General features: G+C 44.0%; 1 protein-coding gene across 5 annotated transcripts in view; it reads right to left on the minus strand.

The window, feature by feature from the left end:
• The window catches only part of DNMT1 (DNA methyltransferase 1), a 39,335-nt gene extending 18,049 nt beyond the window's left edge, over positions 1–21,286 (minus strand). The window contains exons 1-16 of one of the 5 annotated variants that reach the window (XM_074338201.2): positions 21,125–21,286; positions 14,643–14,679; positions 14,008–14,115; positions 13,699–13,816; positions 12,845–12,920; positions 11,671–11,749; positions 8,818–8,852; positions 8,347–8,431; positions 6,844–6,875; positions 5,836–5,920; positions 4,170–4,204; positions 3,614–3,695; positions 2,045–2,079; positions 1,684–1,729; positions 1,511–1,591; positions 1,326–1,435 (exon numbers count right to left, since the gene is read on the minus strand). In XM_074338201.2, the coding sequence (XP_074194302.1) occupies positions 1,326–1,435; positions 1,511–1,591; positions 1,684–1,729; positions 2,045–2,079; positions 3,614–3,695; positions 4,170–4,204; positions 5,836–5,920; positions 6,844–6,875; positions 8,347–8,431; positions 8,818–8,852; positions 11,671–11,749; positions 12,845–12,920; positions 13,699–13,816; positions 14,008–14,115; positions 14,643–14,679; positions 21,125–21,204 (1,124 nt within the window). In that variant the 5' untranslated portion in view covers positions 21,205–21,286. Of the gene's footprint in view, positions 1–1,325; positions 1,436–1,510; positions 1,592–1,683; positions 1,730–2,044; positions 2,080–3,613; positions 3,696–4,169; positions 4,205–5,835; positions 5,921–6,843; positions 6,876–8,346; positions 8,432–8,817; positions 8,853–11,670; positions 11,750–12,844; positions 12,921–13,596; positions 13,817–14,007; positions 14,116–14,642; positions 14,680–20,594; positions 20,706–21,124 lie in introns of those variants that run through there. The other 4 variants (XM_019744900.3, XM_074338202.2, XM_074338200.2 and 1 more) reach the window with 4 other exon arrangements.
• Between the last annotated feature and the right edge of the window lie 1,375 nt (positions 21,287–22,661).

The raw sequence follows: 22,661 nt of genomic DNA on the forward strand, positions 1-22,661 counted from the left end.
GTCGACAGCAGACTCCATCGTGGGGAAGAAGCCGAGGGACTCCAGCCCTGACTCCAGCCCTGGCTCCAGCTCCTGGTCCTCTGCCGAGCCTCTGTCCTGAGGAAAGCACAGGGACGCACGAGGGCATGGACCACAGCTACCTCAACACAGCATGTTTCGCGTGTGTCATCAGGCAGAGGTTAGGGACAGGCCCTGGGGGTCACTGGTAGATGAACAGATCAGAATCCTGATTGTGTTGGACAGGGAAACACAACCAACCCAAACACAGGGAGCGTGAAGAGTGCTAGCAGAAGAAATCCCCTGGGGTCTTGTCCCAGGGCACAAGAACCCCCAACTTGCTGTGAGGCACGGGTGTCAGAAAGGGCTGCCTAGAAGTGATGTCCACTTGAGGCTTACAACAGGGGTTACTGAGGTGACCCACCTGCCCCCATGACTCCTTCTCTGGGGGAAAGAAACAGCATGAGCCTCGGCCTGGAAGGAGACATGGGCTGGTCCTACAGAGTCAAGCCATTTCTCACAAAGAAACAAAGTGAAGCCTCTGAGAGTAACTACACCTCCAGGACAGGGAGCGGACTACACAGAAGGCGCTGAAGAGAGTGATGACACTGCTCACTCAAGGGTTTGCTGAGGCCTTGCCAAAGGGACAGTTCAGATGCATGGACCTTCACTCAGAAAATTCTGGAGTGATTGCCGCGGCCTGCAAAGCCCTGCAGGATCTAGCCCCCTCCCTGAATATATCCTGTTCCCTCTTCCCTAGCCTACCAGCGACCCCAGCCCCATCACTGAGTCTTCCACAGCCAACGTGGGCCCACCTGAGCCTTTGTACATGCTACTTCCTCCTCCTGGATGTCTTTCCCTAGCTAATGCCTCAGCTTGTTCTCTTACGCCACCGAGGTCTTTGCTCAAGTCACTTACCCGCCATTCTAAACACAACTTCTTTCTCCTACCATTCTCTGCTTTCCGTACTTTCTACATCTGTCATAGTTATTACTACCTGACAAACACAACTTTGGTTTTGCCTCCGTCAAAGCGGGGACCTGAGGTGCTATATCCATAACACCTAGTGCAGGACCTAGCACAAAGCTGGCGCTCATTTGAATGACTGACCTCCTAAGTGTGTATACAGACTGAAGATTTAACATGTATAGTATTAACAACAGAAAGAAAAACAAAATCCAGCAAAGACCTACTAAGCTTCCACCAGCTGCGTGGCTTTCATCCATCAAGCGTTAGCAGTACAAGAAATGCTACATTAGGTGCTACAGGTGTGAAGAACTTAGGGATCTTAGGGAAGTGCCCTGGCACAGGAAGAAGCGTATCAGTACCTGAAACATGTCAGTTTGTGCTGGGGAAGAGCCTCGTAACTCTCAAAGCCAGATTCATTGGCATCGAAGATGGACAGTCTCTCGTTTGTCAACAACTGTGGCTCATCTACCTGAGACACATCGGACTGTTAAGCCAAGGCACAAGAGACAGGAAACAAAAGGCTGAAGACAGAGCTGGAACTTACTGCGTCAGGGGGATGATGTTCATACTTTAGCTCGGGGTCATCCAGGTACTGTCCACACTGAATACACCTCGGAGGATGGGTCTGTGGGGACGTGACACAAAGGGCACTCAGAGCTGGCTCCAGCAATGCCATTAGTGTCACACCATCAGCTTCACCCCGAGATCCCCATTTACCTTGGAAGACATTACTGTTTTGGTTCGAGCCATTTTTTTCTCCGTTCTGAGAACAAAGCACAAGACAGCTTTTTAATAATTTCAGAACATATCAGAATCCACTGTCCAAGTTATACCTAAATCCCTCGACCCAGATGAGCACCAGCTGCTGCAGAAGCGGCAAGGTGCTGGTCACAGGTGTGTCTTCCCCACACGGAGGGATCCCGCCTCACATGGCAGAGCTGGAGCGCCTTGGTCCTATGCTCCTGGACCCATCAGATTCAAAGCTAAGGCTGTCTGGCAATTCACGACAAACCCTTTTTCCTTTCAAGAACAATTACCTTATTATCTGCTATGTAGAAAGACAAAAATAAGTTCTTACGGTTCTTTGGATGTAGTTTTGCGCCTCTTCTCCTCCTAAATGGAGAAACCAAAGAGTGAAGAGTGAAAATGTATTTCTGGACATGCTTCAGAATTAAGAATTTAATGTGTGTGCTTATCACAAAACCTAGTCAGAGGTAGAGAAGAAGGTAAAAGACCAGTGAGACCTGAGCCACCTCCTGTGTGTAAAGTCTTAAATCAAAATTCTTATAACCAAAAACCTCCTTAAAAGACTCACAAGAGAGACCAAAAAAATCCCCTTAGCTTTCCAAGTGGTACCTCAAGTAAATAACCGATGAGGGGTGCTATGGGCCGAATTGTGCCCCCTTCCCCATTCCTATGTTGAAGCTCTAACCACAAATGTGACTGTATGTGGAAATGGAGCTTTCAAGGAGGTAACTAAGGTAATGAGGTCATAAGGGTGGTGCCCTAATCCAATAGGACTAGTGACACCAGAGCTCACGAGGGAAAGGCCCATGAGGACCCCGTGAGAAGGTGGTGGTCGGCAAGCCAGGAAGGAAGGCCTCACCAGAAACTAACCCTGCCGGCACTTGGATCTTGGACTTCCAGTCTCCAGAATTGTGGAAAAAATAAATGTCTGTTGTTTAAACCAACCAAACTGTCATCTTTTGTTACAGCAGCCGGAGCAGACTAATATAAGGGGGAACTTATTTCTTGAACGGTTTTGGATAAATGAAGGAATGATAGAACTAGACAATCACCACTTTGCAACTCCTGGTGAAATAATGGAATTAAGCAAAGACTGTTAAAAACATTAGGTGAAAAACTGAGGGGGACTTTCTAATGGATGCAGCGGGCAGACAGCACCTGAGCCCAGTGATCAAGCTTAACACCACAGAAAGACAACTGAGCCTTCTGGTGTGATGCGACGGGCAGCATATGGCACTACCTCCCAAGTTCTCTGGAAAACAACAGAAGGCCTGCATCTGGTCAAGGCTCTGGACCTAACAGTCTGCAGAAGACAGGGCTGGAGGGGGATGTTAAACACAACAGGAGTGCAAATGGCAGAATCCGCAAACTCGACAGATAAACTGGTTCTTTCCACATATTGCAAATAAGAGAAGGTTGAAACTGTAGTGAGACGTTTAGGACAAATATCAAGCAAATATACTCTATAGACCTTGTCAGGGTTCTGATTCAAACAAACAAACTGTCAAAACAATGGAGGGAGACAATCAGGGAAGTCTGAACAGATTAGATCTCAGTATTAGTGTGTTAGGATGATGGGATTGCAGTAATGTTTAAAGAGTCCTTTCCTTTTATAAGCAGTTCTTTGGTAAATATTTTAGTAATAAGCCTGGGATTCATTCATTATCAGGGGTGAAGGGCGGGTAAGGAGAATGAGCGGGGCTTGGCTAAAACATGTTTGGTCACAAGTTGATCATTGTTGAAGGTTGATAAGAATGTGAGAGTTTGCTACCCTATTCTGCCTACTTTTGAGTATGTTTGAATACTTCCAAAACAAAAAGTTAATTTTTAAAAAGTTACCTTAACATTCCAGCCAGTGGGATGTATGAAATACAGTAAAATTGAAAAAACAAGGCCTTACCTTTTCATCCTCATCTTTTTCATCGGAAACTTGTGGTTTTACTCTTTCAGGTTCTTTTTCTTCGGGTCTCCGTTTGGCAGCTCTGTGGGGTAGATAAATATACACCAAATATTAGCTCAGAAAAACTAACCGTATCACCATCTTGCATCAAAAACAAACTAAAACCTACCAAAAAGCAAAATATTCAGAATACATCTGGGGAACAGATTCTTTCTTTCATCCAAAAAAAGAGTCCCCTTGTCAAGGTGGCTCTAAAGGCATGTGGCTAACTCAAAATCCCGAAACAAGGCTTTCAGAAGGCCCATGTGACCCCTCAGATGTGGGGGGGCCTGATAAGAAGTGTTCGATGCTAAGGGACACACGTGCTCTGTAGTGATGGGAGTGCTGCTAGGTGGCAGCGGGTAAAAGGGGAGTTCAGGTGCCCCCCTGATCCCATCTTCCAGTAGCAGCAGCAATTCCCTGTAAACCTCCACATCACAGGTCTCTAGCGCACTGATTTCCGTAATTGCAGTTACACAATGCACAGCCCCAAAGTGCAAGCATTTTAACTACTTACAGATCTTTGGGTTGACTTCTGTGCCTCTTTTCATCCTGAGAGGGGGGAACAGGGGTGGAGACATAAAGGGGGGAAATTAGCCTCTGAGAAAGAGCTAGACCAAACGCAAAGCATCAGTTAGTGATTGCAACACTGTGGAACTAGAGAACAGGAAAATCTGGGCAGATTTACAGGGTAGAGACGAGGCTTCAAATTGTTAACTCAGCTCCCTACCCCCTACAAACAAGACTTGACTAGGAGTTGGCAAAATTTCTGTAAAGGGCCAGAACACAAACACTTTCAGATTTGCAAACCACATGGTTTGTGTCATAACTACTCAAATCTGCCACTGCAGCAGAAAAGCAACCAGAGACAATACGTAAATGAAAAGACGTAGCTGTGTTCCAATAAAACTTTATGATAGGCAGAGGGCTGGATTTGGCCTGTGGGTCATACTCTGCCAACCCGTGCCAGGAAAGCTCAGTGTACAAGTGAATACTAGAGCACTTTTGCTTATGTTGGCCAAAATGCCTTATAGCGCCATCTGTTATCTGGTCTGAGGTGAAGACTTCACAGACAGACCTTGGGATAATGGAGGGGGGAAACAATGACACGACTTAGAATCCAAAATGGAAAATTAAAAAATAAAAATAAGAATTCCCAACTCTGTTAAATTCCTTTTTATATGGACAATCTAGTATCTTCTGAACCTACAGACAAAAAATACCTTTCTGATAATACAGCTCATCTTCATAAAGCAACAAATATCTACTAAACTAGAAGAGTCCATATTTAAAAGGCAAAAGTGCTGGCTGTGCGATATAAAGCCTCTGCCAGTCTGAGGAGAATGGGTGATCTGCCGACACCACTAAGGTCTCTCTAGATCGGAAGGGCAAGTGCTGATAGAAAGGCACCCAACATTTGGACAGAGCAGATGAGAGGCAAGAAGATGTTCGAGCAAGCTGGAGGGCACACCAAGAGAGTCACGTGCCATAGGATGAGAAGGGACACCCGTCACCAACCAGGCTGGACATGAGGATGTTCACAGCCCAGTAAGTCTGACCTTGGGCTGCACGCTCTAGATCTCAACAGAATGAAGACCACAGAGCCCATCAGTCCTGGGATTGTCCCAGTTCGGCCCCTCTTAGTCAGACAGGATGAAACTGCGTAAAGAGCTTGCGGTTCCCGTGCTGCAGCGCCCAGCAGATATGTCCTTGTACTTTTACACAGGCCCAACCCTGTCTCAATGTATAATGTTTAAACCCTCAAACATGCTTACTTAGCTGAACTGGAGGTGAGGAGGCTGGTGGGAGTGGAGGGAGCTAGACTCAGCAGGGAGGAGACTGACTGGTAAAGCAGCACTGGCATGGCTGGCACACGTGTCTGGGGTGACACGTCAGGCCTTCTCAGTTGAGAAGGATCTTAAGAGAAGCTGGCTCCAAATACATCTTAGCCATACACACAGGGCCTCTTCACCGTTATGGGCAAACAGACGACTGAACGCTCACTACGTAGCAGGCACTGACCTGCAGTGATAACCAGCCCCCACGAGGGTGAGGAGGGAATTTGCCCAGTCACCCCACAGGTAGGTGGGGCTGGATTTGAACCCAGAGCCCTGCCCACACCGTTTCTCCCAACCAAATGAGAACAGAAGAATGAAGTTCAGTAACAAAGATTTAGTTATTACTTTCTCGTCTCCTTCATCCACTTCAGCCTGAAGTCCTGGTCTTGCTTCTCTGTCCGGCTCCTCCTTAGATTTCTGTTTAGGTGTTCTGTCACAAACCAAAAGACACACACACCCCAGTCAGCTCAGGCAGCCGGACGCCATTGCAAACAGTCCAGTGAGGACCTTTACATGGTCTCTTCCCCGAGTTAAAGCATGCATCACCTTTCCCATCTGAAGGGCAAGCCTTTGCTGTAAGAAACCCAAAAGGCATTTATCACCTCAGAACTTATGATCTCAGAAATGCCATCAACACTTCTTTCAAATGCTGATGAGATGCCAGCAGTTTAAAACAAAAACAGATAACGAGACCACTGATTTCTTGTGACCTGATGGGAATCCTACCTGCAGGGCAAGTGTCTGGCCCCCCAGCCCCGAGGCCGACACTGTGGAGGTCAGCAAGGGTCAGTCTGATAAGCAGTCTGCACACATGGGATCTTCACTTCTCCCTCTGCCAGGGCCCTACCACTTGGTTCCGGGTTCTGCCCACCCCCAGTCTTAGGCTCAGTCTCAACATGTTTCAGCCAACTGGATGTCAAGAGGCTTGAAAAAGTGCTGGTCTTCACTTCTGCCCTCACGCTGTCACTGCCATGGATCACACGCAGGCTGGCCAAACTGTATGGCAGAAGCAGCTTGTCCCCATCAAGCCTGGCTAAGATCAGCTGACAGCCACCAAGCTGTAGACATGTAAGCTCAATAAACGCTTACTGTCTTAAGCCACTGACCTTTGGGGCTATTTGTTCCAGTGTCTCCACAGCTATGAGTAATGGACATTCAGTGCCCTTTAACCACCACCGGACAACTGCTTGCTACATGACCACCACTGAGGAAGGGCCTGGGGTCAAGGTCAGCTGAATCTTCAGCTCACCCACATACTACCTAGTGTGTCCAATCCCTTATTTTTACCGGAACACTTATTTTAACAACTAAGTTTCACAATATAAACTACAAAGGCATGTTAACTATACTTACGGTTCTTTGGTTTGACTTCTGAGTCTCTTTTCCTAAGTGCAGAGAAAAAAAAAAAAGACTAGTTAATGTTTCCCCATTTGGTCCTGTTCTTTCTATTAGAGTGTTCTATGGAAATAAAATATCTAAACTGATCCAACAGTCTAGTTGGTGAGAGTAAAAATTGTCTATCATCAAGATAGCAAATTCTTTTTGGTGGGATAAGTAGGCAGGAAATTAAACTCTTAGAGATCCTGCCGTTGAAGTATTTACCCTCAAACCCCCCTATCACCTGTCATGAGTAAGTGTTGACAACTTCACAGATAATAACTTTATATCCGACCTAGGAATCTATAATGAAGGAACGAAGCAGGATGACACAATCTGGACAAGAGCTCCTTCTCAAACACGGACAATACATCGTTTTGAGCCCAAGTTTAAAGAGCTAAACACACTTCTCCAGAAAACTGCTCAAGTCGAATTTGGCCCCCAAAATTCCACACGTTTTGTAAAGAGACCACACAGGTCAGTGGTGTTAAGAGAAGAAACACGCTGCAGACCTTCCTACTGCAAGAGATCCTGGGAGTCTGACCCCCCGTAAGCGACTGTAGTCTTGCCCAAAGCTCCTTCTTTGGAGGGTGGTCCAGCAAGCCCACTAGAACTGTCTACTCTAAAAGAAACTTGACATGTGTCCCAACTGTGACTGCTAATTTTAACCAGTATCAGGGAAGGAGCGGTAACTAAAAACTAGCTTCATGTACCAAATGGTTCAAGAATTAGCACACATCTTAGTTGATCCTCCATTACAGCAAAATAACAGACACCCACCCTTCAATAGCCTCCCAATATAGGTACTAACCACCCATTAGAAGAATTGTAAGAAACTTCTAATCCATGTCTTAACATGAAAACTAAAATGGGACCCGATATTGCTTCATTACCTATGACCTCCATGTCAGCCCTTTGTCGTACGAGACAGTGCTGTCTAATGGTAAAGCTTCCAGTGTTAGACCCTCATTCCCTCTCCCACCCCCTCTTCAAGGGGGTTCAGGCGGTACATCTGTGTTTCAGAGAATCGTAAACACAGATTTTACAAAGGAGCTGGGGGTCTACTCGTCTGATCTCAGTTAAGAATACAACTTTACATCTAGATGATGCTACAGCATCTTAGCACCTCACATGTTTGAAAATGAGATCTTCACAAAGACCCTGTGAGCAAGATAGGCAAGCAGGAAGAGGCACAGACAGAAGCTCTATGATTGACTGATGAGACAGCAAAGGTCCAGCTGACCCCAGGCCTACCACTGAGGTACTTACTATCATCACAGCTGTATAACCCACCAGAAAAGTAGAGAACCACTAGAAAAATGAGTTCGAAAAGCGTTTTAGTCAAAGTCGGGTCATTTTGATCATTAGTGAAAGTCATTCTGCTCCTATACACTCCCCTCCCCTACACCCCTTTTCTAGAACCAAATGGGGACTGAGATTAATGTAGAAGTGACAAACTTGGAGGTGACCAGGCTTTACTTTTTCATCTCTTTCTTCTTCCTCTTCCGTGTGTGTTCCCGGTTTCACTCTTTCCGGTTCTTCTGCAGGGAGTGGCCTAGCAACTCTGTCAAGCAAAATAACACACCCAAGAATGACTTTCACAGACTCCTCCCCTGGAAACAGTTTTCATAAGGTCCCCCTGCCTGTCCCCACAAGTGAGCATCATCCTAAGAACCCTGAAAGGCACGTGCTACTTTAACATTTAATATGTAAATGACCTTTAGATCTGGTTCTGATAACAACTGCCAGTTGCCCTCACTTCATTCTCTGCAATGAAAATTCTACCAGAATCAAAGGTTATAATCTGACCCCAAACTCAGCATCCTTAACTCATGTATGGTCACCATGGCAACTCACTATAAAGTGCTTTTCAAAACATTTCTGAAAAGTCACTACTGTAATTAAGATTATACATTGCACAGAACAAAAAGGTATATTAATTATTCTTACGGGTCTCTGGATATAACTCGACGTCTCTTTTCCTCCTATGTGGAGAGAAGGCAAGAAAAAAAAAGATAAGAATATTTCAAGAGAAGATCAAAACCAAAAACATTAAGTCCAAGTATTAATACATTTGATATGATTAAAAAGAGGGTGGTAAAGGGGAGGGGGCCTGGGTTTGGGGTGATGATCTGGGCAACTATCAGTCTGGTGTGATGTCCCACCCCACTCACAACAAAACAGGCCCAGGGGGCGGCCCAGCACATGTCTGCGTGCTAGAGATCGCCTAGTGTGGCTGCATAAAAGATCAGACATCTTCTACCCTGTGTCAGGAATTCTTTAATATTAGAAAAAAACAAAATGGTAATTTGGGATTCACATCAGGAAGTGACGGTGACAACTAAACTAGACAGAAGCTCTTCTTCCCAGACGAATATCCTAGGACACTAATTCCCTACGTCAACAATATTTGCCATCTGCAGGACAGCTGTATTTGCATATTTAAAAGGGATAAAAATATTGTGGTAATGAAATAAATTTGTATCTTACTTGAGGTGGAAATTACAAAATTTCATACATGGATACACGTGACTATACACACATACATATGAAAACCGGTGAAATCTGAATCAAGTCTGCAGATTGTACCAATGTCAGTTTTTTGGTTTGACTATTGTTATTGAAGTTATGTGAGATGTTATCACTGGGGAAACTTGTGTAAGCCACACAGGACTTCTCTATACTACACAGAACAGATATTTTTAAAAATCTGAACACACACACACACATACACACACACACACACAGTGCCAAAAAAATGTATATACATTTTAAGGAAGAAAAAGTGTATTAAAATTATAATACTCAATATATACTGATAACAAAAGATGAATATAAGTCACATTTGACTTCTGCAACTACAAGAGGGGCTCAAAGTGGTTACCATCAGCGTCCAGACACTTCTGATTGTGGCCAACTACTGCTTGAGCAACGTTGACCAAAGTGTCCTCTTGTATACATTTTTGGGCAGCCCCGGTATATAAAATTCTGCCTCCAGACTCCAGCTGCAACATCAACTCTTCTCTGGGTCTCCAGCCTGTAGTCCTTTCCTGTCTGCGTATTTCAGACTTGCTAGCCTCATAAGGATGTAAACCAATTACTTAAAACCAATCTCATATATACATATACACACATTCATTCATCCTATTCGTTCCGTTTCTCTGTAGAATCCTAATGTAGATTTTATACTGATACACTGTACTAAAATATATATGCACATATGTAACCTGAAAAAACATAAAAGAAACTGATAAATGCTTGCCTTTAAGAAAGGCAAACGAGAGGTTCAAGAGGAAAGGGTGAGGGGCAGATCTGTGTGCCGCACATCCTTTTGTACTGTTTGAAGTTTCACCAGATACATGTAATGCCCGTTTTTAAAACATAAATTCTCAAGACTTTAAGTACGATTCTCTGTATTACCATTTATTTGACTAATGCCATCTGATAACACCGGTTTAGTATACTAAGACTTACTCTAGCATACTGGAATAAACAGTTCTCACAAGTGTTCATCCATGAAGCCGCGAAAGCCTCCCAAATACTGCCAATAAACTGGCCTCTGGTGTGTTTGAGAAGCCAGATGAACAGACTATGTAAGCCGGACTCCAAAAGGTCAGAGGGCAAGAAACTCTAAAGTTGGTGCCTTCGTAAAAAGAGTTACCAATATTATAAGAGCCAGCTTGCTTTCACCTGTAATAATTCTTTCTAGGAGGCAAGAGACATGGCCGCACGACTTGGACAAGCTGTTCCCCTCTGTGCCTCAGTTTTCCACTTGAGTAGGTAGTCGGACTAAATCTGACTACAGATGTCTGCATAAAGATCATGAATAGTGACATCTAATTTTCAAGAATACAGTGACACAGAATTAGCGTGTGCCACAAAAAGATGTCAAAGTCTATCAATAATACTGGTATCCCAGTGACCCCTTAGTCCAGTGCTTCTCACCCAGGGCAATTTTGCCCCCTAGGGGACATCTGGCAAAATCTGAAGATGATTTTGATTGTCACAACTGGGAGGGGAGAGGGGGAATGCTACCGGTATCTAGTTGGTAGAGGTCTAGGATGATGCTAAACATTCTAGAGCACATAGGACCGCTCCCCACAACAAAGGATTACCCAGCCCCCCAAATCAATAATGCCATGGTTGGGAAACGCTGCCTTAGAGCAAACCACGGAGACTCATCTTTACTAGGTAGCAGTTAGGCATTTACCACTCACACGTAAACCTATACAGACTTCCCTTCAACTTCCATAGCTAATCCTGTGGCAAAATTGAAATGAAAATTGATAGCATGTGACCATCTGGTGATTGTGTAGCTTTGGCCCTCCTTAAGTCACAGGGGACAGAACCAGAGACTGACATTTTCCCTACCGAAGGTCTTCAGCAAGCCACCACTTTTCTAACTTAGGAAGTCTAAGTAGCATTATTACACTACACATGACAACTGGAGAATTCTCTATTTTTACAGAGAAATTAGATGTGGGAAAGGTGCTTATCTGACGTCAGAAGCAAATGCTTTAAACATGTCACATCTGCTGGGTTGACTGTCATAACTATCAGCTAGAGAGGTAGGAAGACAGAGGAGGGAACAGACTCTGACATTGTGAGGCTGCCATGCGTGGCAGGGCCTGCTGCGCCCTCAGGTTTAATGTGATAAACTCGTACTGCCCTGGGTCCAGAGACACGTTCTAACACCTCCTCAGTCACTTTAAGCCCATTTGGACAGAGCAAGTATAAAGTCACAATTATCAGCAAATGTACCCAAAAAGGCAGAGTGAAGAAATTTGAAAGAGCCAGCCCCACCTGGTCTTTCTCTTCTTCATGAACAGAATCGTCCAATTTGGCTTTTTCAGGGTCTTCCTCGGGTTTCCGTTTGGCAGGGCTGTCAAACACAGTAAAGCCAACCATTAGCTCAGCCAGACCACAGACCTCCAGCGGGTGTGGAATGATCTACACGTCTCCCACCCTCTTTAGGGCAGATTCAGGGCACGGATGCCAAGAAGCCCTCATTGCTAGCGGAATTGAAAGAAGCTTCGAGTTTAATATTTCCCTGAGTGACAAGTTTAGAATATCACCATTTTGCAAACCCTAAGAAATCGTGGATCTAGACGTTGATCCGTGGCTGCTAGTATCACAGGAGAGACATTGCGTGACTGATGGAAGGCCACAGAGCCATCTATGAAGTCTTAAAAAAATAAAGCTGGAATCTGATCAAGGCATTAGACCTAACTACCAGTTTACAGAAAATGGAGACAGGGGCACACACTGACCACCATAAGGACGCAGCCAGCTAGATCTAGAAACTCTATTGGACAAATGACCTAGTTTTTTTTTCCAAATAAATGGCAAGAAAATAAGAAAAGGAATCTATAACTTGAAAGGCTTAAGGAATAAAGCCTTTCCTTAAACGCAGTTTGCTTGCTACACGTGGGGAAATGTGAACAGTGGCTATATGTTTGATAGTAAAGAATTATTAACTTTACAATTATTACACTTTACAAGTCATTATGTTTTGTCTTTTTTTTTTAAAGACTGTTTACTAAATATTAGCAATTACAGCAAAACATGAATAAAAAATTCATCAGAGAAAAAGACAAGTCATCGTCTAGAAATCTACTGAAATATTTATGGATAAGATACCATGTCTGAGATTTGTGTCAAAGTAATCCAGTTGGGGGGACATGAGGAGTCGCTATATACTTGGGAGTAATCCAGTTAGAGTGTATGGAGGTGTAGATGAAATGAACTTGGGGGTTCGTTTTACTATCCTCGTTTATTCTGTATATATTTGAAGTTTCCTACAGTAAGGTTAAAAATAGATGAGATCGTCAGAAATGCTATTCATGAATGTCTAATGAACAAAACTGCAAAATGAAAACCTATGCAATGTGGAAGTCAGAATTGCTAATTCCATACATGTTTTACCAAAAACAATTGGCCCCTGGAAAAGGCGGCTGTCAATTCATTATATACTGACCCCCTTGCAAAATGAGAGGTGATAGTAGTCTGCCTGGTAGTTTGCCTTGTAATCCTGGGGCTAGGTGAGACATCAGCTGTTTAAAGAAAAAAAGAAACAAGAAAAAAAAGCCACTATAAATAAAAAAGTTCACAGCGAAGGAGCAGTTCTTCAGCATCACTAAGCTCGTGCAGAGAACCAGGTTCTGAGGATTTAAGTGTCTGTCCCCTCTTATTCTGATCAACAACTGTCTTGAGCAAGTCTGCAGTTAGCACCTGCCAGTATGCTGAGCCATTTTACACAAGCTAATATTTGAGGGGCCAACCCCAAACCAGACAAGGAAACAGAACGTCCCCTTCTATCGTCAAAAGGTGAAGTGCCCAAGAACCAGATCTGGGCTCAAGTCCATGCTCTTTTGTTTATAAAGATTCCAAGAGTTACTTTGACTACAAACTGGGAAAGAGTCTAAGAATAAATGTTTAGCTTAAATAGGCATATAACTTATAAATAATAAGTATTAGTAGCTCCTGTTATCTTCAACCTCATAAACTTAGCCATGTTTTGAGATCTAACACTCTAGACTTGGTCAAAGACAAAATTTAGAGTGGTATACACCTAAGCTAATTAGGAAGTATGCAGTTCTTACTAGTTAGACGTATACACAAGAAAACAAACCAGGACCTAGTGCCTGGAGGGACCTATGGCTCCAAATCTGACTGTCTCCTTATGTGGTACCAGTCTCCATCAAGGTTAAATAAGTCAAGGGTTCTTACACTTCGTTTCTCCATCGGACTTGCTTCTCCTGGGCATGCAAGGTTTGGACACGGGTTTGGAGGACTTGTTTTCCTCTGCCATTCCCACTCTGCGGTCCTTACCACGTGAATGGCTCCCGTTTTCTAGACATCCATTCACTTCCCGACTGAAAGCATGAGCTCCGTTCTCCAAGGACAAATCTTTATTTAGAAGGGATTTGACTTTAGCCAGGTAGCCCTCCTACAGCAGGAAAGGATAATTTAAGTAGCAGTAAATGTAAACGAGTGGCAATAAGAGAATAAGGACCCACACACATTTCCTTTGTAACTATCAGGTAACAAGGAGAGTTGGGGATTATTCTGCCTCGCTGGTCACAGACAAGCTACACAAGAGAAGTTTTCTAGATGCCAGGATGCTGAGAAATGACTTACCTCTGATAATTCTTCTTTATGTAATTTTGTTTCCAAGTCACATAACTGATTCTTTATTTCTGTTTGCAGAAATTCATGCAAGAGATTCAATTTCTCCTTCACACACTCCTAAGGAAAGGATATGGGTTTAGAAGTCCCCAAACTCCCATGCTACTAACTAATAGACTAATACACAAATAATTACACTGCCTGGTCACATAATGACTGAATGACAGGCAATGCTGACTTGGCCAAAAAAAACAGTATTCACAAGACACGTTCATGATGTTTCCGTTAAGGTCACATTACTCCATCTCCCAAGTGGTAAAAAAATGGGAAAAATCAGAGGTGGGATGGAGACACACCATAGTGTATTAGAACAAAACTATGCTTTTTAAAACAGTGTGACCAGGAAAAGTTACAATTCAGAATTGATGGTTTAGAACCTAGATTGGGAAACTCGTCAAGGAGTTACCAAAAGTCAACTAATATTAGCAGCATATTAATGCAGCACATTAAGCAATATTTCCAAGTTGTCCTCAAAACAGCATTATAAAATGGCATTATAAAAAAGCTGTTTCCACTTAAACTTTTTACAAGCCACGAAGTATCTAACAATCACATTTGATAATAAAAAACTTTTAAGGTGGAATTACCTTTTCTGTTAAACTATCTCTTTCCAAATCTTTGAGCCTGGGGGAAGAAAATAAGGGAGAAACACTTGTTAAGCAGCTTTGTTTACCTAAAAAAATTAGTACCAGTTTTAAAGAACTTTGGAAGTAAATTTTACATATATGAGTGTTAGAAAAAAATACAGTAGTTTCCCCTCCACCCATGTCTAGAATGCCAACTGTAATGCCTAGAAGTCATTTGTGATCGAAATGAGGTCCCTTTTTTTGGGGGGATGAAGGGTAGTTTTTCTGATGATGGTGAGAGATAGTAGAGGAGTGTTCTATAACAATATGTATTATTTTAAAAGGTACTGGGACTGGGAAAGGAAGCAGGTCAGAGTTGGTGTCCTTCTGTAAGTTAAGTGACCCACAGGTAGTCTTCCCCCCACTGGATCTGAGAAGAGCCCATAAGAAGGTAGAGCATAGCACGGTTGGTGTTAGAATGAGTGGACCAGAGCCATGGGATGCTGTGGGGAACAGGCGGCTAACATTCCCCAAAGGCCAGGGCAGGGCTTGGGGAGGTAGGGGTGGCAGCATTCTAATGAGCAACGTATGAGATGGGGGAATCAAGGCATCTGGGGTGGCAGGGGAGATGGATGAGTTAGAAGAGCTGGCCAGCACCTCATCCAAGAGTCATCCTTTGGAATGTTTTGTTTTGTCTTGTTTTGCTTTTATTTATTTTTTTCTTTGGAATGTTTGTACCTGATTATTCAGAGGTGCAGAACTGTTATGAGTTTGGCTGGAAAAATCATACTCTGGTTTCATTATTGAAGATTAGTGTCTTGCCTCTTTTGGAGAAGGGAGGAAAAAATAAAGGAACAAGAATAGAAAGCACGAGGAAAGCGAAGTGAGTGGAGAGGCTGTTCCTAGCCTGGGGGTGAGAACAGGTCTAACCAGTCAGGTGAGTGTCATGGAGGGAAGCACAGCGGGCAGGGACTGGATCCTCCCCCCCAGCACCCACACAGACTAGGTACTCAGTTATCACTTGCCCGAAGGGCAGGAACAGAGCTTTTCCAGAGGGCAGGCATTAGCAGCAAATCCAGGAATGTGAGTGGCGGGCTTTGCTGGACCAGTGTCATACAGTGGCTGCTCGGAGAGCATGAGAACCTGCTTCTAGCTTCGCTCGCCACTCACATCTGTGGGTACCTACTGCACGCCAGGCCCTGTTCCAGGCAACGAGCTGGGTGACTGGACACAGGCATTGCCAGGCAGGCACTTCCCAACTCGGGTGGTCAGGAAAGGTTTTTCTGTAGAAAAGACTTTCAGCAGACTGCAGGTAGGATAGTAGTACAGCTGACTCCTGAACAACGTGGGTTTGAACTACGTGGGTCCACTTATACGTGGATTGTTTTCAATAAGTACTGTAAATATATTTTCTCTTCCTTATGATTTTCTTAATAACATTTTCTTTTCTCTAGTTGACTTTATCATAATACAGTACATAACACATACAAAATATGCGTTAATCAACTGTTATCCATATGGCTTCCAGTCAACAGTGGGCTATCAACGCTTAACTTTGGGGGAGTCAAAAGTTACACCTGGATTTCAACAGTGCAGGGGTTAGCGCCCCTAACTTCCACCTTGTTTAAGGATCAACTGTATACATCACGTCCAGGAGCTGGGAAAGGTCCTCAGCTTACAGCCAACAAAAGAGGGACCTCAGTCTTACCACAAGGAACTGAGTGCTGCCAACAACCCGAAAGAGTAGGAAGCAGAGTCTCCCCTAAGGCCTCCAGAAACTAATACAGCCTGCTGACACTTTGGTTTTAATCCAGTGAGACCCATTCCAAATTTCTGACTACAGAACTATAAGATAATAAATTTATGTGGTTTTATTTAAGACACTAAAATTGTAGTAATTTGTTATGGCAGCAATTAAAAATGAGTCCAGTATTAGAAATTCAGAACTTTTTGGTGGAAGAAAGGAGAATAACCAGGCCATGAGTTTTAGGAGTGATGTTTCAGTGAACAGCAGCTGTCCAGATGGCTATTCGGCAGCTAGAAATCAGAACTGGCTCTCCAGAGAGACGTTAAAACTGGAGGTATCTATGCGACAACATTGATGGAACTAAAAGGTATTATGCTCAGTGAAATAAGTCAGACAGAGAAAGACAAATTATCACTATGATCTCACTTAGATGTGGAATCTAAAGAACAAAATAAACGAACAAACAAGACAGAAACAGACTCATAGATACAGGGAACAAATTGATGGATGACAGGACGGGGATTGGGGGACTGGGTGAAAAAAAGGTGAAGAGATTAAGAAACACAACTGGTAGTTACAAAATAGTCACGGGGATGTAAAGTACAGGCTAGATAATATAGTCAATAATATTGTAATATCTATATAACGCTAGGTGGGTACTAGTCAGTGGGATCACTTCATAAAGTATATAAATGTCTAACTACTATGCTGTACACTTGACACTAATATAAAATAATATTGAACGTCAACCGTAATTGAAGTTTTTTAAAAGTGGGGCAAAGGTGAAGGGGAATAAGAGGTTCAGATTTCCAGTTATAAAATAAATAAGTCATAAATAAGTATAATGTACAGCATAGGGAATATAGTCATTAATATTATAATAACATTGTACAGTGTCAGATGGTTACTAGGCTTATGTTGATCATTTCTTCAGGTATATAAATGTTGAATAACTATGGTATACACCTGAAACTAATATAATATTGTATGTTAGCTATATTTTAATAAAATCTTTTTTAAAAAAAATTACTGGAGGTTTCTATCTGCAGTGGGCACCCCAATTGCTGAAAATAGAAGTCCCATGACTAGAAGAGATAAGGGTCAAAGAATAAAAGAAAGGGGATGGAGGGGGGGGGGGGACAAGGAAGAAAGAAGCTCCCTGGTAGTAGAGCATCACAAAAGCCAAGGATATAAAGAATTAAGAAACAAGATACTGAGAGTTGAAAGAAGATAGAAAGCCACCTCAACCCTTCAGAGAGGAATGCCTAATCAAGAGTAGGAGTGCACAGCTGGCACAAAAGCTAAGGTGGCAGCAGAAAGAGTACGTCCTACAAGAAGCCAGGCAAAGAGGAAGGCTGGCATCAGCCAGCATATACCTCATCTCAACACGAGATACAATGCTACATTAATACCTGCCTCAGGATAAGAGCTGCGTGTCAGTACTTTAAACTATGCTTCCCTTATGGAAATGAAATATCCAGCCGACCACGTAGGTTTCTGTGCAGGTGCTGCTCTACCATATTTACACCGATCAGCTCAGGTCGTCTTCATAATGCCCTGGTGGAATGGGCACCTCCATCCAATTTTACAGATAAAGCACCAAGATGTTAGACAACTTAGCCAAACAGCTGGCAAGTGGCAGGTGGGCTCTGAATCCCAATGGTCTGCACCTCTAGAATCCCACTGCAGGAGAGAACTAGAAAAGGTAAGTCAGTTTTGCCCTATTCAATATCTACTCAGTAGGAGCCATGAAACTAGTTAAGAAATTCAAGATCCATCTTAATATAATCATAGAATGACTAGCAGATAAGAAAGCTGCCATAATTACAAAGACTCATCAGAGTTGTGGAAAGGAGGTTGCTAGAATCAGTGTGTAAACCCAGGCTTCATTAAAGGAGAAAGTCTGGCATGCAAACATTTGAGAGTCTACTATACACCAAGCTGGAGATACAATGAATGAGAAACATGCTCGGACAACAAATCATCAACCCCAGGAGTGCAAGGCAGCATGCAGGAGGCACTAACTGAATCCAACACCCTTCTCAATGTGGGGGAAGGGGACTGTCTTTCTGAGTGAAAGCTTAAGGACGAAGGGACAAAACCCCCCTTGGGAGAGGGTAGGTGAACAGCCTTACATTGGTCACTCTACATGGTCTCAGGTCCTGAGAACCTAAAAGAAGGCCTGCATAGATTGTGAGAAGAGCGTAAGATGACTCAGTCAAATGGATAGGGCTTCTGGATTTCAGGCCAACGGTACCAGGCAGTGTTGGGGGCAGGAAAACCATTGAAACCGACTTAAGTTGTAAGAGGAACACAGTTTCCACTTATAGAAAACAGACCTGAGTGGTAACAGGAAGAAAAGTGGGACACTACCACTCTTTCTGTACAAATGATGGCGGCTTGGGCAGAGTAAGAAAAATCAAGTAGAAAATATGGCTTATCCTGAAAGGCATGCTTTTCAAAAGACTTAAGGTAAATAATACTACTTCCAAAAAGAAGTTAAAGACTTAAAAACCCAAATATTGAAAATACTTTCTAGTGGGCGGCTGAATGGCTCAGTTGGTTAGAGCGCGAGCTCTCAACAAGGTTGCCAGTTCAATTCTCGCATGGGATGGTGGGCTGCGCCCCCTGCAACTAAGATTGAAAATGGCGACTAGACTTGGAGCTGAGCTGCACCCAATAAAAAAACAGAAAATACTTTCTAGTGTCGTTATATATAGCTAGTGGAACTACACTTGAGTTTTAAAAGATGTCACATAAACACAAGTTAGCAGAAGTGTGACAGATATGCCTAAGGACCTGGCCTAAATTTTGTTCCTAGAGTATGCTAATGGACTTAAGTACTTGCTACATTATAGATTACACGTTTCCAATTTTCGTAAATCAAGAATTACACCTCCATTTACAAATCTAAGTTTAAAGGAATGTTGAATGCCATGCTTATGTGTATACTTTGTACACTGAATGTAAGAAATGTAAGAAAAGCTGTTGAGAGGGTCTCATAAGCTGACAATTTCAATGTCTACCACTTGGTCTCAAGCAGAAATCCAAAACTCTCTACCTACAGTAGGCAATTCGAATTCAAACAAATATGGAACCTAGAGTAACTGGCGGATTGTTAACACTCACCTAACATTCAAATTCAACCAAACAAATCACTTGGTTTGGCCCAATAAAACCCCTGAGTCAGTGGCCTGTCTGAAACCCCTAGCTGAATGGAAAGGTTCTGGCAAGAAGCGGACCTCAGCAGGAATCCTTGCTCCTTCGAAGTGAACTCCTGCGGCACCCTCTTAAGAATTCTTGAGGATTAAATGAAAAGTATTTTATACAATTAGTGATTGATTAGCAAAACTGAAAAAAGCAAGGTAGATTAGCCAATACGATGCTAATATTTGGGTCTTTATGTTTCAGGCATATTCTCATTTACTCCAATACCACTTTATAATGCATGTTAATAATCCTAGTCTACTGCTTGCTTATGACACTTGCCCCAAATCATAAACAAGCCAGTGGAGGTAGAGTTCTCACCATCAGAGTAAAGAAGACTGGGCCCCAACGTCTCTGTATTGGGTCTAACACCCTGAAACCAGGGACTTTCATAATGCCACTTTAAGTCAAGTTATATCTTGGGGTAACAGTTAGATTCTTCAAAAACACACCCCCTCCAACTGCTTAAAAAGTGACTGGAACCTTAAACACCTGATAAGGAGACCGAAATACCCCCAACACACACTCTCCACCCCCAGAGGCCCAAATCAGAACTGGCCTGGCACAACCATAGGAAACAAGCACAGGAAAACGGCAAAGTCAGGGTCACTTCTGATTGGAAGTGTTCAGGCCAGGTCAAGGGTCCTGTGACTCCTGTTCCAAGTGAGGTGTGCAAGTTTTCAGGAGTGAAATTGGTGCCCTTCACGAACAAGAAGCCGGGGCCCAATGATCTTGCCACCCACCCGTGAGCACAGAATTGCTATAGCGGGTCCCCAACATTAGCCACCACACCTCACTCTCCCATAGACACACATGCTGGAAACTGCAGCCAATTCTTCCTAGCAAGGCTTCCTTGATTGATGCCCAAGCCTCAAAGGCACAGATTTACTAGCAAAGCCCATTCAGCCTTCACACTGCCCGAGCTCTGGGCCTCGCTGCATGGTAGGTTTCTTCCAGAATGTGACTTCCCCAGCATTGATGACGGAAGGAGCCCCCCAAGGAAGACAGGGCTCGCAAACCTGAACCGGCAGCGCCTGGGCCCTGACTGGCGACATTCATCTCTGGTTGCCGCCATCGGGATGTTGGCACAGGGACGCCAAGGGGTTCTCCCAAAACACCCCTGTGAACCAGGCCCCTCAGCGAGCCGGGCACCGGAAGTGGAGGCCGAAGTGCCAGGCCGAGGGGTGTCCTAAGGCAGCGGGCTGCCCACTTCCTGTGCGACCAGGCTGGCGGCAGGAGCCGGGCCCGCAGCTGTTCTGGGAAAGGGATCCCTGAAACGAACTATGAACTTGCTCTACTTTGAGATAAGAGAAGACCCCAAGTTTCTAGTCATGAAGGAGCTGTGAGGGGCTTGGGCCCATTTTGGCGCCAAACGGCCCGGGGCGCGCGACCGGAAGTCCCATCCCGCCCGCGCCAACTGCCACCGTACCATTGCACGCATGCGCGCCCGTCTGTCAGCAGCAGCCAAGGGCTACCCAGAGGGGAAGCAACCCCCCCACCCTCAACACCATGCCACTCCACCGAGTTCACCGTCCCCTGCGGCACCTACCGCCTGCGGACATCGTCGGGCAGTGAGATGGCCCGGGAGGCCAGCGTGGGCACCCGGGCCGGGGCTGTACGGGCAGGCATCTCCGAAGCTGCAGCAGAGGCGTCGGCAGCACAGGCAGCTCTGGCTTTTCGCGCGGAAACCGATGGGGAGGGGCGGTGAGCAGAGGTGGCCCGTACCATCCTGTCCCGGTTATGGGGGAAGGCGGGACGTACCATACTGAGAGAGTCCGTACCAAAAGGAGTAGAGCTGGCCAAACGGCGGGGGTGCGCATGCGCAGAGTGGGCGTACACCCCCATGCCGAGCAGTGGGCTTATCCAAGCTCAGCCGGTCGCTGGGAGCCTTGCCTGAGACAGTCATTCATTCTTTCTTTTAGCATGCTGGGGATAAAACAGGGAGCATCTCCCAGGGGCTTTACGCCTGTGGGCTCTTGAGTTCAAGTTCTCAGTGCCAAGCCCACCTCCACCCATTTGCTCATTATAACGACCTTGGGCCGGTCATTTGGACCCAGCCTCAGTTTCCTCATCTGTAAAAAGAGGCTAATAGCTCCTACTCCAGAAAAATTTCAGGATGCACAAAATATACAGCTAGCACCAAGAATCTCAGTGTAGGGATGCCCAGGCCATTTCCACAGCCTGTGTTTTTATAAAAACACTAGAACTTGGGGAAAGGATATTCTTCAGATAGTGTTGGGAAAACTAGATATCCACATGCAAAAAAAAGAAGTTGGACCCTTGTCTTACATCATATATAAAAATTAACTCAAGATGGATTAAAGACCTAAACATAAGACCCAAAATTATAGAACTAGAAGAAAACGTGGGGGTAAGCTTCACAACATTGGACTTGGCAATGACTTCTTGGATATAACACCAAAAGCACAACAAAGGCTAAGATAGATAAATGAGAATACATCAAACTTAACTTATGCACAACAAAGGAATCAATCGATAAATTGGAAAGGCAACCAATAGGGTGGGAAAAAATATTTTCAAGCCATATAAGCGATAAGGAGTTAACATCCAGAATATATAAAGAACTACTATTCAGATAACCTGATTAAAAAATGGGCAAAGGATTTGAATACAAGTTTCCCCAAAGATACACAAATGGCCAACAAGCATATGGAAATATGCTGAACATCAGTGAAATGCAAATCAAAACCACAATGAGCTATCATCTCACATCCATTAGGATGGCCATTAGCCCAAAAACAATATGAAGTTTGGCAGAGATGTGAAGATTGCAACCCATGTGCACTGTTGGTAGGGATGTAAAATGTTGCAGCTGTTGTAGAAAAGTGTGGAGGTTCCTCAAAAAAATAAAAATAGAACTACCATATGATCCAGCAATCCCACTTCTGGGTATACAGTCAGAAGAATTGAAAACAGGATCTCAAAGAGATGTTTGCATACCCAGTTTCATTGAAGCATTACTTGTAATAGCCAACAGGTGAAAGCAACCCAAATGTCCGTTGATGGATGAGTAAAGAAAATGTGGCAAAGACACAATGGAATATTAGCCTTAAAAAAAGGAAATC

The sequence above is a fragment of the Rhinolophus sinicus genome, chromosome 15 (assembly GCF_057876585.1).
Source record: "Rhinolophus sinicus isolate RSI-liver-muscle chromosome 15, RSI-T2T, whole genome shotgun sequence".
Classification (NCBI taxonomy): Eukaryota; Metazoa; Chordata; class Mammalia; order Chiroptera; family Rhinolophidae; genus Rhinolophus; species Rhinolophus sinicus.